The 17,562-nt window shown below is 44.0% G+C and overlaps 1 protein-coding gene across 4 annotated transcripts in view; it reads right to left on the reverse strand.

Moving 5' to 3' along the window:
* USP28 (ubiquitin specific peptidase 28) overlaps nt 1–17,562 on the reverse strand; it is a 66,783-nt gene that overhangs the window by 37,406 nt on the left and 11,815 nt on the right. For all 4 annotated transcript variants that reach the window (XM_047691421.1, XM_047691419.1, XM_047691420.1 and 1 more), the window contains exons 2-5: nt 11,110–11,187; nt 9,712–9,844; nt 3,627–3,732; nt 2,533–2,692 (exon numbers count right to left, since the gene is read on the reverse strand). In XM_047691421.1, the coding sequence (XP_047547377.1) occupies nt 2,533–2,692; nt 3,627–3,732; nt 9,712–9,844; nt 11,110–11,187 (477 nt within the window). The remainder of the gene's footprint in view (nt 1–2,532; nt 2,693–3,626; nt 3,733–9,711; nt 9,845–11,109; nt 11,188–17,562) is intronic.

Consider the following 17,562-nt stretch of genomic DNA (forward strand, 5'->3'; position numbering starts at 1 on the left):
ATGGATGCCTCCTGTTCCCCCCTAACCACCAGTCCCTCCCTGTCTTCATTTCTCCCTCTCTCTAGCTTTGAATCATCTTTGACCATCCTTCACTAAATCCTCAAACTTTCCTCGAACCCAGCAAAGCCTCCGACCTAAATAAATTTCATTTTCCACTAAAGAGTCTCAGAGTGCTTCTAAGAAAAAGTCCTGATATAAACAGCCCATACTGACGTCACTATGCATTTAAGGTCAACACCCTGAAGGAGACCTTCCAATCTGTAGAAATCCTCCTACTGTATCCTGGTGCCAACCGGCTTCCCACTGTCCGCGGTGACCCTCCCTTTAACATCCAACATTGCCCCTTCTCCATGGCCTCAGAAAATGGTTGTTCACACCACAGAGAGGATGATTGGAAATTACCTCAACTGTAATCTGCAGCCATGTCTTCCTTGCCCTCTCCCCTACTATTCTCCTGTCCCTCCCACTCTATTCCTACTAAGGACCAGTCCCTCCCTCCAGCTTCCACATCCTGTCTTCTCAGGCAGGAACCTTGCTCAGTGACACTCTCTGCTTCTTTCAACATCCCCACAGGTGTGAAGGCTGAGGAGGGTGTGAAGGCAGCCAGGGTTCTCAAGCTCTCTCCCCTGCTCTCTCTGAAAGGACTAACTGATATCCCTGATGCCACACTCCTTCCAACATCCTATTCTCAATGCAAATGCAAATGTCATCTTTTCAAACAGAAGTAGGATCATTTCACTTCTCTGCTCTGAACCTTCCAATACTTTCCCAGCTCACAGACAATCCCTAAGTTCTCCTCACGAACCCCAGCTCCCCCACCTCACCTCCACATCTTTCTGAGCTCCTCGCGGTCTGTTCCCCACCCTCGAGTCCTGCCCTCTTCCTATTTCTCAACACACTGAGCAAGCTCCCCAACTGGGGTCTTTTTCCTGGCTCCTCCCTGTCTGCAGTGCCCTTTCTGTGACTACAGCGTGCGTTCCCTCACCTCCCTCAGGTCTCTGCCCAAATGCCCACCTTATCGGAAAGGCCTCCTTCCCCGTCCAGCTCCTCCTGCCCTCACTCATGTTTTGTTTGGTTTGGTTGTTTTAAATATTTTATTTAATTATTTGGCAGAGAGAGAGATCACCAGTAGGCAGAGAGGCAGGCAGAGAGAGAGGAAGGGAAGCAGGCTCCCCGCTGAGCAGAGAGCCCGATGCGGGGCTCGATCCCAAGACCCTGAGATCATGACCTGAGCCGAAGGCAGCGGCTTAACCCACTGAGCCACTCAGGCGGTCCCTCACTCGTGTTTATGGCACTTCACAACACCTGATATTATTTTACTGTCTGTCCCACTCTTTTCAAAGGAAGCTCTACGAGAGGAACAGCTGTGATGTATCACTGCTGTTTCCCAGTGCGAACACAGCGCCGGCCACAGAGTGAGCTGAAGGAAGCTGGATCCTGTGTGTGGAAAGGGAGGCCTCCATTTCCGGCTGAGCAGCTGTGTAGACGTCAAGTACAAAGGAGAAGATAGAGGGGCAGGATCAAGAGCTGCAATGCGGCCTTGCCAAGATTAAGGTGCGTGGGGTGTACTCCAGAGAGGCAACGCTCTCTCTAGGGGAATTCATCCACTCTCTGGCTTTAGCACCGTCTATAAGCTACCGAGTCCCCGAGCGGCACCTGTAGCCCAGATCTTTTTTACCAAACCACAGATTCATGTCATTGACTGCCTACATGCTTCTTCATGCAGCACTTTCAACTCAGCGTGGGTAACACTGAAGGGAGATCCCACTCCTCACACCCTCCCCCAAACATTCTTCTTCCTGCATCAACTGGCACCGTCATCCGCCTGGTCCTCAAGCTAGAAACCTTGGAGTCTTTCTCAACTCTCAACCCTATATCCAATTGCTCCGCCAAATCCTGCAGATCTGATCTCCCACCCAGCTCTAAAATGCTTGCACTTCTCTTCCTTCAAGGCTTATGCAGCTCCTCTACTCTAGGCCGCCATCATTTCCTGCCTGGATGGCTGTGACCCCTACCGACAAATGCTTTCCCCTTACGAACTCTGGCTCTGCTCCAACATGTGACAGGAAATGCTGATCTAAAACACCTATTCAACATCTTTACAACTGTATTCTAAACCACGGGATATTTTGTTTTTAGTATTGCCCAATTTGGACACCAGAGCATCTGAAGCCAAACACAGGAAAGCAACCAACACACAGTAATGCCAGGGAAAGTAAAACACCCCAGTCTTATATGTGTTCCCATTTTTTAAAACTATGTTTCTCACATTTCAGTTGAATAAATTACAAAGTTGCTTCCAGAAAAAACAGTTGTCTCAAAAAGTATCACACCTGAGGGGCACCTGGGTGGCCCAGTCAGTTAAGTGTCTGACTCTGGCTTAGGTCATGATCTCAGGGTTCTGGGATGGAGCCCCACATCGGGCTCCCTGCTCCACAACGAGTCTGCTTCTCCCTCTGTCTGCCGCTCCCCCCGCGTGTGCTTGCTTTCTTTTAAATAAATAAAGAAAATCTTTTAAAAAAAAGATCATACCTGAATAACAGCACTAAACCAACATGTATTGCCAACATTCTTCAGCCCAACGGGCCACCCGTCGACTCTCCTCCAGCTGTTAGGGTTGGGATGTTCTCCCCAGACTTCACAGCGTTTTCTCTTGGAGCGTTTCGTTTCTGTGGAGGCTGCCTCATGCATCCTGTTTGGTGCCGACACACCACATATCCAGAAAGGAAAAAGGGAAGGAACAAGGTAGTATATACGGAGAATATTGGTAATCTTCCTTGGATGATCCAAAAACGCCAGATCCACTATTTACTGGGTCGTTGCTGGCTATATAGTAATTATAAAATTATAATACAAGTGAAAAGTGAGATTTAGACAGAGATCTTAATCCTTCCATCAGAGAATATGACTTCTAAGGTCCATGATGGAACTGAGCTGATGCTCAAGCCTATTTATGGCTACCATACTACAAGTTTTAGATTTCAACAGTGCCCTATCTCAGACCTTGCCATTGAAAAAGGCAAGAGAGACACTCTGCTAACAATAAGAGCCTTTCAACGGCCTACGGCACAAAACTCAGCCCTAGGTTTCCCTGGAAGAAAGAGCTCAGTGGTGTGAGGGAATGAACGTGTCTGGAAACCGACCACCCACCATCAGAACTGATGGTTTACGATCAATACCAGACAATCACCAAATGAGCACCAGTTCAAAAAAGATAGTCCTGGTCCCTCCTGAGATGGGGTAGTTGAGTGATAACTTTCATTTTCAAAGAGCTGGCAACAGCCCCTTGAAGTTTACAAAGGCTCTGGGTTGAGAGAGGGAATAGATACTGTCAGATGCTTGCACGACGATGGGATTTCTCGCTCCAGCGACTGTACTACCACAGCCTGCAGGCTTCTACTCAAGACCATAGCCACTGTAAGACCCTTATTGTGTTTGGCTTTGTCAAAGAGCAAACCAAAGAGTAAGTAAGTTAATGTGAACTTAAATTTTCCCCTAAAAGAAATTTCACTGGGATGCAATTAAAAGACCTTGGCAGGATGGTCCCTCACTGGCATCCACAGCTATTACCACCTTCAGCCTAGACACTCATGAGGGGAGCGAGGATGATAGATGACTTCAATAACCTGTTCAGATCTCTTCCATCAGCTTGAATTTTGGGGGATTCCAATAGACTCAAAGCAATGGCAGCTTGAAGATCGTCTTTGTTATCATGGGTAAGGTCTATCACTTCTGTAAGATAAGCAGAAATTCCGTTAGTCTACATGCAGGAAACAATGCCCTGCTGGCTGTATGGTGGGGAAAAAAAGGCAAAAGCATTCACAAAACTCGATATGCTCCCTAATTTTCACTACAATGGCTCATCTGTGGAACAACTTGACCACCCTGTGCCAGAGACACAGGAGTAACTCACAGCTCTATGGTAACCTTAAGATGAGCCAACGAGCCATGAGAATGCGATGGATACTGACTTCTGAAGTCTTACTCCACAGAGTAAAATCCACATCCCGTCTCTGTTGGACAAGTCATCTCTTTACCTGTCATCATAAAACATCAGCTAAATATCAAACATTCAAGTACAGGTATTTTTAATCTCATACAAACTATCCTGGAGCATAGAGAACATAGTCCCCAATTCATTTTATGAAACCAGCCTAACACCTAGCTATAGCCCAAACCCATCCAAGAATAGTAAGAAAGGTAAAACAACAAACTCACATACAACTGCAGACGTGAAAAACAAAAAACAAACAAAAAAACCCAAGGTTTTAGCAGATAAAATCCAAAAATGTACCCCCAAAAGCAAATATTAAGAACAAGTGGAGGTAACTGCAGAACAAAATCTGAGTTAATAGGAGAAAATAGAGCACCAGAATATGCTTAAAGGAATCATCATCTCAGTAAGTACAGAAAAAGTACTTAATAACAACAGTCAACCTGTATTCAGGAATAAAAAACCCAAGCCAGCTGAGAAGTAAAGACAGTATTTGTAGGCTAAGAAACAGAAGCCATGAAAAGCCTACAGCAAACTTTATACTTAATTGGGAAATGTAAAACACATTTATTTTAAAATCAAAACTAAGACAAAAATGTCTACTATCAGGGCTTTTATTCACCCTGGTTCTGGATGTTCTGGCCAATTCAATAAGAAAATAAAAGAAACTAGGGCAGCTGGGTGGCTCAGTCAGTTAAGAGTCTGACTCTAGGTTTTGGTTCAGTTCATGATTTCAGGGTCGTGGGATCAAGCCCTGCGTCGGGCTCCAAGCTCAGCAGGGGAATCCTGAGATTCTCTCTCTCCCTTTCCCTCTGCCCCTCCCCTCGCTCTCTCTTACATAAATACAAAAGTAAAAAAAAAAAAAAAAAGAATATAAAGATTGGAAAATAAGAAACACAGTCATGACAATTCATAGATAATAATTACCTATGAGAGAAACCCAAAATAATCCACAGAAAATAGTTATCTAATGATAAGAGGTAATTAGATAAAAGATCAATGCACTAAAGTTAAGTGAATTTTGACAGATGAGCAATGAAGGACATTTAATTTATAAAGGAAAAAACCCCACAAAGAACACAAAACTGCAGTAATCAAGAGTGTATGCTATTGGCATTGGAACAGGCACACAGATCAATGGGAAAAAAGAACTGAGAGACCAAAAATAAACCCTCCCATTTATGGTCAATTGATCTTTTTTTTTTTTTTTTAATCGCCCAGCATGAAGCCCGGTGTGGAGCTTGAACTCATGACCCTGAGATCAAGACCTGAGCTGAGGTCCAGAGTCAGACGCTTGACTCAGTCGGTTGACTGAGCCACACAGGTGCCCCAATGGTCAATTAAATTTTTGAAACAGGTACCAAGACAATTCAACAGGGAAAAAAATACCTTCTCAACATGTCGTACTGGGAAAACGGGATAGCCACATGCAAAAGAGTGATTTTTAACTCCTACCTCACACCCTTACAAAAATGAACTCGAAGTAGACCAGACCCTCAAGAGCAACTCTTAGAAGAAAACTCAGGCACACATTTTCATGACCTTGGATTAGGCAACGGTGTCTTAGAGATGATGATGACACCCAAAGCATAAGCAACCAAAGGAAAAACAGATAATTAGCATCAAAGTGAAAAACCTCAGACTTCAAAGGACACGGTCAAGAAAGTGAAAAGACAACTCACAGAATGGGAGAACATTTTCACAAATCGTATATCTGCTACGACACCTACGTATGGAATATATTTTAAAAAAACTCCTCCAACATGGGGCGCCTGGGTGGCTCAGTGGGTTAAGCTGCTGCCTTCGGCTCAGGTCATGATCTCAGGGTCCTGGGATCAAGCCCCGCATCGGGCTCTCTGCTCAGCAAGGAGCCTGCTTCCTCCTCTCTCTCTGCCTGCCTCTCTGCCTGCTTGTGATCTCTGTCTGTCAAATAAATAAATAAAATCTTAAAAAAAAAAAAAAATCCCAGCTCTTTAAAAAAAACAAACAAAAAAACCCTCCTGCAACAGAATAATAAAAAACCAAATAACCCAATATTAAAAACAGTCAAAGAATGTGAACAGACCTTTCTCCAAGGAAGATATACAGATGCAATAAATACATGTAAAGACACTCAACATCATCAGCCATTAAGGAAATACGCAAATCAGAACCACACTGAGCTATCACCTCAAACCCACCAGGATGACTATTAGAAAAACCCACAAAGAATAACAAGTGCTGGGGAAGATGTGGTGAGACATCGGAAGGCTCGTGCACCACTGGCGGGATTGTAAAATGGTGCAGCGGGGGCGCCTGGGTGGCTCAGTGGGTTAAGCCGCTGCCTTCGGCTCAGGTCATGATCTCAGGGTCCTGGGATCAAGTCCTGCATAGGGCTCTCTGCTCAGCAGGGAGCCTGCTTCCCTCTCTCTCTCTGCCTGCCTCTCTGTCTACTTGTGATCTCTCTCTGTCAAATAAATAAATAAAATCTTAAAAAAAATAAAATAAAATAAAATGGTGCAGCGACTGCTATGGGAAACAGTACAAGGATTTGTCAAAGAAATAAAAATAGAGCGACCACACGAGCCAGAGATCTCACTTCTGGGTATGCATCTAAAAGGCCTGAAAGCAGGGTCTCGAGGAGATCTCTGCACTTCCTCTGCACCTCCGTGTCCACAGAAGCACTGTTCATGACAGCCAGGGAGTGAAAGTTGCCCAAATCCCCACTGATGAATAAATGGACAATGACGTGTACTATCTCCATACGACAGTGTAGGACTCAGCCTTGAATGGGAAGGATACCCTGGCACAGGCTATGGAATGAACCTCGAGGACATTATGCTGTGTGAAGGACGCTAGTCACAAAAGGACAAATACTGTGGGATTCCACTCAGAGCAGTTAAACTCATAGAAAAGCAGGACGGTGGCTGCCAGGGGCTGAAGGGAGGGGGAATGGAGAATTACTGTTGAGTGGACACGGGTTTCAGTTTTGCACGATAAAAAAATTCTGGAGATCTGTTTCACGACAATACAAACATACTTAATACTACTGAACTGTACGTTTAAAAATGGTTAAGATGGTAAACTTCGCGTTATGTGTTAACAACCAAAAAAAAAGAACCCAACTAATAAGTTATGAAATTACCAATAAAATAAAAGCATTGCAGCAACCATCACCAGTGACTGCAGAAAACACTCGGTGGGGGATTTTATAATAAACAGATCAAGCTGATAATATTCTGAACACACAGAGGGCAATGGGACATCACCTGTTTCTTCGCTGTGACAAAACAGAAGATACACAATACACACGACACTACCTGTGACACCGTCATGTCAACTAAGTATCTAAGTCTCTAGGAAAGACAGGACTGAAAAATCCACTGAAAGATACCACAGGATTGAAATCAGCAAGTTTCAGAACACACGAAATCTGAGAGAACAAAGAGCTTGATTTCTCTGGACTATAAAGTGCAAGAAGGAAAGAGGGGGAAATTATAGATAAAGAGTGTCTTAAAAGACACTCAAGCATATTTAATGTTTAACGTCATCTGGATCATTATTTTCACAAACCAACTGCAGACATATCATTAATGAGATGAAGAGAGAGATTTCTACACTGGTCTTGGGGATTAAGGAATTATTAATTTTTAAAATGTGATAATGTGGCAGCTATGAAAACCACCCTCTTTAGAAATATTAAAACAAGAAAGTTAAACACAGGATTGTTACATGACCCAGTAACCCCATATATATATATGGGTATATATTCTAAATATATATATGTATGTATCTGGGTATATATAATACCCATGCCAGTCACAAATATATATGGATATATATCCTAAAGAATTAAGAACAGATACTCAGTGAAACAGAATGGGAAACTTGAAAATCCAATATAACACAGAGCTGATACTACAGATACAGGTAAGTAAAGTCTTTTTAATAAAAGTATCCTTTAATATTAGGATAACTGCATAGCTGTATGGGGCCGGAGGGTGGTGAGGAATCAGATTGTACCCTGTGGAACCTGTTTGGGATTTTCTATCTCCCTCCCCCCCGCCCCTCCCCAACTCACGTGTGTGTGTGTGTGTACACGCTCTCTCAAATAAATAAATCTTTAAAAAAAGAAAAAGAGGGGCGCCTGGGTGGCTCAGTCGTTAAGCATCTGCCTTCAGTCCAGGTCATGATCCCAGGGTCCTAGGGTCAACCCCTAAATCGGGTTCCCTACTCGGCGGGGAGCCTGCTTTCCCTCTCTCACTCCCCGCTTGTGTTCCTGCTCTCATTATCTCTTTCTCTGTGTCAAATAAATAAACAAAATCTTTAAAAAAAGAAAAAGAAAAAGAAAAAAAGAAAAACGTTGGTTGAAAAGAGTCATTATTTGCACTGAAAGATATACACGAGGATATTCATAACAGCATTGTTCAGAATAGCTCAAAACTGCAGAAGTCCAAATATCCATTAACTCCATCTGCCCTAGCTGATGGCTCCCTCCTGCAGGAAGCCTCCTTGGTTTCCAGAGTCCCATTCTCCCAGCTCTCCTGGTCTTCCTCCAACCTCCCTAGACACTGTCCACCTACCCTGGCCTCTGAGCACTGGGAATGTCCACCGTTTAATCACTGAACACGTTCTCTTCCACGCACCCTAACCCCTTGAAAAGCTCCCATGGTCCCCTAACTTCGCATCCCATTCTCAAGTTTATGATTCTAAGTTTTTTCTCTCTGTAGCCAGATCCCTCCCCTGAGCCGCACGCCTGGATCCTCACTGCCTTTCCAACACTCCACCTGTCGTCTAGCAGGTGCCCCAAACTCAGCACTCGTCATCTGCCACCCAGATCTGCTCTAGTAGCAGTCATTCCGGTGCTTAGTGCAACGCCAGCATTTCTGCTGCTTAGGAAAAAAAAACCAGGAGCTACCTTTAAGTCCTCTCTCTTCCACACCCCTTATCTCTGCTGTAAGCAAATCCCACTCGGCAGGTGCTCCTCAGGCTCCCACCACCACCTGCTGGCCCACGCCACCGGAAGCTGCAAAGCCGTCTCACTGTCCTGCTCTGACCCAGGCTCACCACCTCCCCCTGCAATTCTGTTCTCAACAGAATGACCTTTAGGAAATGGAAACCAGTGAACATCATTCCTGCTCCAAGCTCTCCTCGGGCTGGCCTCTAGCTAGAGGAAAAGCCAAACATGTAAGAAGACTGCAGGGCCTGCCTCCTGGTCCGTCCGTACCTCACCTCTCATCCACTAAGGACAGCCTCCTGGCTGTCCTCGAGCAGTACATCCCCATCTTAAGACCTCACTGACTCCCTCACCTTCCTTCCACCTTCTCAGAAGGCTCCGCCTAGTAAAAATCCAATCCCTGGCACTCCTTTTTTTCATTTCTTTCATTCCATCCTTTAATATTCTCTATGGTACTTATCATCCTAATATGCAATATAATTTACTCATCGACTTGTTGATCTCACGCACGAGAAAGTAAGCTACACAAAGGCAGGGATTCTATTTCTTCTGTTTATTTCCAGCGCTTAAAAGAGCACTTGGCACACAGTAGGTGTTCATTAAATAAATGCAGAATGAATGAATAAATAAATCCATGTAATTGCTTAGAAATAGGCCTAGCACACTGTAATGGTAATTAGCTATTATTAGCACTATTCCATAAGGGTTGATGGGATTGATAGGAAACTCACGTATTTTCCACTAGTTCACAGCAGGACCAAGACACCATGTATGTACCTACTTGCTAATGCTTCTTTGCTGGCAGTGTTCCCTTCCCCTTCAGATGGTTCTGTAGCAACAGTGTCTGGACTGGGCTCTTTAACTCTTTCCTCAGTGAGAAGGCTGACGGCTTGGGTGATGTCACCATTACTGGCCTGAAGAAAGGGAAAAAAAAAACAGAGATTTCAAAAGTAAAGCATCTCAGCATTTAAAATAAACAGGGAGGGGCGCCTGGGTGGCTCAGTGGGTTAAAGCCTCTGCCTTCAGCTCAGGTCATGATCCCAGGGTCCTGGGATTGAGCCCCACATTGGGCTTTCTGCTCAGCAGGGAGCCTGCTTCCCTCTCTCTCTCTGCCTGCCTCTCTGCCTACTTGTGATCTGTCAAATAAATAAATAAAATATTTTAAAAAAATATTTAAAAAAATAATAAAAATAAATAAATAAATAAAATAAACAGGGAGTCAGTTTTTTTGTTTAATTCCTTACTACACCCCGTAACATTCTGAGGAAGTCAGGGCCTCATTCTAGGGTAGAAAGTAGAAGAAAGATAGTATGGGGGAGGACAGTGAGTGTACCATGCTTGAAGCATCCAAACGCCTGGGTATGGGAGGGGTAGCCACCGTGTTCTGACTTCCCACCACAAGCAAACAAGAATGAAACCCTGCTGGAGATTTGTTCCCACTGCTCCAGATGCTACCACTCCCAATTTCACAGATTAGCTGAGGCCTGGTGTGTCAAAAGGGGGCTGGCAATGAAGACAGAGATTCTAAATGAAGTCAGTCTCTACAATAAACACGCCAAGCAGTTACCATATTCTATAGTGGTGACCGTATTTCTATTTGTTTTTAACTTTTTATTAGGGCATCTTTCTAACACACACAAAGGCAGAGACACTGGGAACGTATAGCTGTAGCCCAGGCACCCATCATTCACCTTCAACAATTATCAAGTGATGCTCGATCTGACCTATTCTGCCTAACTTGCCCAGACTCTCTGAAGCAAATCCTAGGTATCTTATCCGTACATCAGAACGTATCCTTCAAACTATAACCCACAATGTAATTACCACACTTTAATGGTAACGAGTGTTTTACTCTCAAATCATCAGCTCCAACTTACCTAACTCAAAGACTTTAGTGTGTGTTTGTGTTTGAGTCAGGATCCATGTAAAGGCTATACAATGCAACTGACTGATGCGTTTCTTCCATTCTTTTGCCCTGGAGGGTTCCCCCTCAGTGAGGTTCCTCCTGTCCCCAGCTTCTCCACCTTATTGGGTCATTGATGATACTGGGCCATCTGACCCGGAGAGCTCCTGTCCCTATATGCACTTTCGTTTGGCATAAAAATAGCTTGACCTGATCTAACTATGATATGGACAATTGTTTTAAAGCCTGTTGACAAACAGTGGCCTTGAAACTAACCTTCAGAGCTTCATGAAGAAAGGAAGGGTCCTGAATGCCTGTGATTTCTCGTAGTTGGTTTAACAGCATTTGGCAGCTCTATATTTGAGAAACAAAAAAACAAACCACAGACAGGTCGGTCACAAAGCAAAGCTGGATATGTTTAAAGAATTTAAGTGCAAGCAACCTGGATAATCTGGTGTGAGACTGTATATTTACCTTCAGGAACCGAAAAGCTCCAAACAAGGAGGTACTGACTGTCAGACACATTCTAAAATGCCAAATCTTGGGGTACCGGGTCACAATCTCGGGGTCGTGGGATCGAGCCCCATGTCGGGCCCCACACTCGGCACAGAGTCTGTTTAGGATTCTCTCTCCCTCTTCCTCCCAACCCCTCAACTGCAGTGGTGTGCTCTTCCAAATAAACAAATAAATAAAATCTTTAAAAATAAATAATAAAATAAAATAAAATAAAAATGTGAAATCCATTACTCTTTTAAAAGCTTAATCATGAAAAATGCTTTTGGTGCTTGTGGAAAAATTATGAGTAAAAACTATTAAGTAAATAAAACATTTAAATGTAATATCTAGCTCTCGTAGTAGCTGAAAGTGCCTGAGGTTTCTCTTTCCGTGAGTACTCCATAACTAGGTCATACAAAGAGTCCAGGGAATTTGCATGGATGTCAAGATGTGCTATTTTTGGCTTCACTGCACATGCCATTTTTGTGTGTCATTTTTCACTGACAATAAATTTCCAGTCACGTAATTAACAAGTGATACCACCAACATCATATTGAAAACTACGGGTTTGATGACTTAAAAAGAAGTACAGACGGAACCACGATTTTCTGAATTATACATAAAATCCCAGGGGGAATAAAGTATGGAGTGCTTTCCCTTCATTAATCCGAATCATGGAAAAACCTATCTCGTTAACGTTCAGCTACCACAAGATCAGTTTATAATCCCTTTGCAGCTTGTAAGTCTTCACTGGAACATTTTACCCTGTTTTGCACAAAAATGAAAGTTAACATATAACACCTAATTTTTATAAGCAAGCTCAGTAGAAAGAACTGGTTGGCCCAATTCTTTCACATGATCATTGAAGACGAAATAGATCAGGGACGCCTGGGTGGCTCAGTCAGTTAAGCATCTGCCTTCAGCTCAGATCATGATCTTGGGGTCATGGGATGGAGCCCCACATTGGGCTCCCTGCTCAGTGGGGACCCTGTTTCTCCCTCTCCCTCTGCTCCTCCCCTCACTTGTGCATGCTCTCTCTCTCTAATATAAATAAATAAAATCTTGAAAAAAATAGTTCAAATTTAATTCAGTGAGGGGAAATCATTCCTAAGGTTATTCTAGAGTTAAGTCCCAATTCAATACTTGATAACTCCCATCCACTACCTTTCAGTTAGTAATATGTCTCTAAGAGGCAGTCTATGCTCACTGTCAGCTGTAACAGAAATAGTATCCTATGTTTTTCAACAGCTGAGGGCCCAATGCAACACTTAAATATCACACAACCAGAAATAACCAACTGAAACAGCCCTGCACAGTGCTCAGAAAAGCAGCAACAGCCTTTCTGCTCTAGTCATGGGCCACGGTCACAGGCTAGAAATGGAACCCGACCCCGCTGAGACCAGCAGTCTCGGAGGCTATGAGTGTTGTCGAAGGCAGTCATTGCCTGAACACAGGGAGAGTGCTATCAGACTAAAAGGTGTCCAGATTAGCCTTGGCAAATGCCGGAAACACAAGCATGGAATTTTAGAAGAACAACGTATCCGAAAGTTTTTTGCGGAGGGGAGGGGGGCATGTGGATGGCTCAGTCAATTAAGCGTCCCACTCTTAACTTCAGCTCAGGTCATGATTTCAGGGTCGTGAGATTGAGCTTCAGGTCCTGTCTGACGCTCAGCATGGAGTCCACCGAAGATGCTCCCTTTCCCTCCGCCCCTCCCCCAAGCATGCTCTCGCTCAAAAGAATAAATAAAAATAAAATTACGGGCGCCTGGGTGGCTCAGTGGGTTAAGCCGCTGCCTTCGGCTCAGGTCATGATCTCAGGGTCCTGGGATCGAGTCCCGCATCGGGCTCTCTGCTCAGTGGGGAGCCTGCTTCCCTCTCTCTCTCTCTGCCTGCCTCTCCGTCTACTTGTGATCTCTCTCTGTCAAAATTAAAAAAATAAATAAATAAATAAAATTTAAAAAATAGTGATAATAGGGGCACCTGGGTGGCTCAGTGGGGTAAAGCCTCTGCCTTCGGCTCAGGTCATGATCCCAGAATCCTGGGATCGAGCCCCGCATTGGGATCTCTGCTCAGCGGGGAGCCTGCTTCCTCCTCTCTCTCTCTGCGTGCCTCTCTGCCTACTTGTGATCTCTGTCTAATAAATAAATAAATAAATAAATAACCTTAAAAAAATAATGATAATAAAAATAAAAAGGGTTTTCTTCCCCAACTGAATTCTAATTCCATTTTATTTCATTGTGTGAATCTATATATCTCAATCATATACGATTTTCTAAAAAATCAGAATCAACATGCCCCAAGAAGCGTGGGATAATACAGACCTTCCTCAACTTATGGTAGGGTCACGTGCCAGTAAACCCACTCTAAGTTGAAAGAATCATTAGTGGAAAATGCGCTCAATACACCTAACCTGCCAAACATCGTAGCTCACCTAGCTGACCTCAGATGTGCTCAGAACTCTCATGTTAGCCTGCAACGGGAAAAGGGCCTCTAACACAAAGCCTGTTTTATAATAAAGTGTTGAGTAGCTCATGGGATGTATAGATTGCTGTTCTGAATGTAAAAACGGGAACGGCTGCAGGGGTGCAGAAGGGCTGTAAGTGTACTGGTTGCTGACCCAAGATTGCGTGGCTCACCAGCCCTGCCCAGCGTCACCCGAGAGAAGCATGTCACGTGGTGCCAGGCTGGGGAGAGATCAAAGTTTTAAATGCAGGGAATGGTTTCTACTGAATGCACGTTACTTCCACATCACTGTAAGGTCGAACTATCGTGTCAGGGACCGTCTGTCATTGGGAGGAGGATGGGAGCAGCGTCATTAGCCCTGAACTGGAACCAAGACAGCAGCAGGGTTGACAATCACACCGTCACCTCAAACTACTCTGTGCACCGACTGCCACTTAAGATTCACAGAAAATAATGCCAGTCAAAAATAGCAGCTAACATACACTGCCTACTCTCAGCCAGGTGTTGTTAGAAACATTTGTATAAACTAATTTCGCCTTTGTATCAAAGCTGGGCTCCGTGCTAGGCCCGAGCGACAGAGCGCAGGCATGGGAGGTCAAGGCACTTACACAAGGTTATGGCTACCGAAGGGCCACCTCCCTCCAGAGTCTACACTCCACTCTACGCCAGGCTGTACCTGAGAAGACGAGGAACACAGGCCAGAGTACCTACTTCACGAGAAACCAGGCAATTATTTTCTTCCTGTGTTTTGATCTTGGTCTCTGCATCTTCCCGAGACCCCTCTGATCACAACCACGACCGTGATGACATCGCGGTGTGGTCAGTTCCAAAGCAGCCAGCGTCAGGAAAGGACTGTACCTGCGGAAAACGCTATTTCTGACTGAATCTAAGGGCCATTACTCGTAAGGAACATACTTACGTGCGCCGCTAAGGAGGAACACTGCTGCCCACTTAAACTAGGACAGGACGGCAGTCAGGATGACACAACAGTCCCAGGAGACATGTGAATGGGTCACACCAGTTTCCTGCAGCTCCACGGTTTCTTATTTATGTGGAGAACTTCAGCAGTTTTACCAGGTGCCCGCCTGGCATGTGACGAGCCGCTCTTTTGCATGTTTCTAGGTAACAAGACCTAATACACCTAGGCTGTCTTCCTTTCTTGGGCCCCGAAACACCGGACTGTAGCTTTGCAGGAAAATCTGAAACTGAGCTCATTCCTCCAGTGACGAATATTTTACCTCACTTTAAATCAAACTCATACCCTGCTGTTCTGTTCTAGTCCTTTCTTCACCCACTTGCTTTTTTTTTCCAACTTAAATGTCGAATCACAGTGTGATCTTTTATTTTTTTTAATTATGTTTTAAAGATTTTATTTATTTGACAGTCAGAGATCACAAGTAGGCAGAGAGGCAGGCAGAGAGAGAGGGGGAAACAGGCTCCCTGCTGAGCAGAGAGCCCGATGCGGGGCTCGATCCCATGACCCTGAGATCATGACCTGAGCTGAAGGCAGAGGCTTTAACGCACTGAGCCACCCAGGCACCCCACAGTGTGATCTTTTAAAGTGGAAAGGAAACTAACCACGTGGCCCCAACAGTACGTATAACTCAACTGTCATGACAGTAGGAACAGCTAAGACCAAGCCCATACATGTGCGGACGGTGATTAAGGACATCACCTCTGTTACCTGGAGGCCGTCGATGTAAGTAGCATCTCAGTTTCAGAGATCTCATAATGCCAAATAAATATGAATCAATGAACTAGGTATTCAAATGTTAAACAATTCACCAATCATTACATTTGTCTGTGGATTGAAGCTCCACTCCCCTTTCGCCACTTTGTAATAGAGAAGCAGTGAAACATTAATACATCTAGAATACACACAGGGAAAGAAAATAAACTCTAAGTGTCTCTTGTTTAAAAGCTACTGGGCACAGATGACAACTATGTAAAATCACTTTGTACAACTCCAAGAATAATATTCTACATTTTAATTCAAATCCAACCGGATCTTGCTACTCAAAGACCATTAACTGATTCTACATTTAACCTGCTCAACCTTTACTCCTACTGGTTCCCTACCTCACAAATACAGCCTCTGTCATGCCTTCAGGTGTTACTTTTACTACTTCCAGAAATGCCTCCTACATTCTGGCAACCTGCACTCAAGGGCTATATTCATCTTACCTCCTCCTTAAAGTTGACCCCAAGAACTCTGGTCCACGCTACTCTCTCCCCTTCTAAACTCCCATATTGAGGGAACGAATGAGCTTGTGATGGAAAGGGACTCCCCCGTCTTTACCTGGTATTTCTCATCATATGGCTCTCTAGTTGTTTCAAATATGAAATTCTTGCCCACATACAGCAAGAATCATACAACATACTATCTTATCTAAAGGACAGTGCTGGCAACAGTTGGGACCATAAACACCTTGCACTGAGCCACCTCAGTTGTTACAGGAACCTCAGTTGCCCCTGTATCCCTGTAATCCTTCCAACAGCCCTAAGAGGTAGGAATCATCATCGTCATCACGCAGATCAGGAAACTAGAGCTTACAAAACCCATTTTGTCATCAAATGTCTTGAATTAAAAGAAATCAGGGACACCTGGATGGCTCAGTCAGTTAAGTGTCAACTCCTGACTTTGGCTCGGGTCATGATCTTGGGGTCATGAGCTGGAGCCCTGCATCGGGCTCCGCACTCAGCTTGGAGTCGGCCTGGGGTTCTCTCCCTCTCTCCCCTTCCCCCTGCTAGCATGCTCGTGCATTCTCACATGCTCTCTTTCTCTCTCTCCTCCCTCTCAAATACAGAAAATCTCTTTTCAAAAAGACAAATCAAAGATAACTATTATAAGCCCGAATATATTTCACAAGGATTAAGCCATGCTGACACACTTCACTCTCGTGAATGTTTAGCCAAACCTATGTTCTGTGGTACCTTCAACCCAAATCCTAAAAAGTGCTCTATGTTAAGTATTCATTTTACTGTAACAGACATATTAAGCTTATTAGAGTCCTAATGTATTACTAACTCAGTTTTTCCGGGCACTTCAAAGGAAGCTGATTTAAATATTAACTTCACCATAACGACAGGCTCTCTATACAGAGTACACACCCAGTGTGAGACAAGACAAACCCTATACACCAGGCATAATGAACTCAAATAACTGACAAGAGCCAACAAGTTTGCATTTCCTTGGCTAAATTCACATTGTTTTCATAAAACAAAAAGCACTCTCTTTTCTTGCCCACAGGCAGTGAAGACAGACAGGTACACACAAATCTATAGAAAGAAGAAACCCAAGCTTTCTGACCTCAGCTACTCGGTGACTTTGGTCCAATCTAGTCCACTTCTCTTAAAGCAAAGACTGTCCTTCCTCCCCCAATAAGCAGGGAACAGGACTAGTCACATAACAAAAACATTAAGGTAATCGAGTTTTTATAATAAACACTAACTGGTCAAATCCTACTGCAACTAAAATCAAACTCCTTTGATCAGATGAGGCAAATCTGTGAGATTACTAATTAGGAGTTTTATCTTTAAAACACCTATTTTGGCATTGTGGTGTGGAGCTTTCTGGACTGTCCCATTCCTTCAAACAGGGATGCTGTATCATTTTGATGCACACATTTCCTGATCTCAACTGTCTATTCTTCCAAAGACATTTCTAAATTTGAAACCAAGTGAATAATTGATAAACCTTCTTTTACTCCAAAGAAGTACCAAAGTTCTTTGTAAGTGCGCCTAATAGAATTCCCTCCAAAATTAAATATC

The sequence above is a fragment of the Lutra lutra genome, chromosome 10, assembly GCF_902655055.1.
Source record: "Lutra lutra chromosome 10, mLutLut1.2, whole genome shotgun sequence".
In the NCBI taxonomy this organism is placed as follows: domain Eukaryota; kingdom Metazoa; phylum Chordata; class Mammalia; order Carnivora; family Mustelidae; genus Lutra; species Lutra lutra.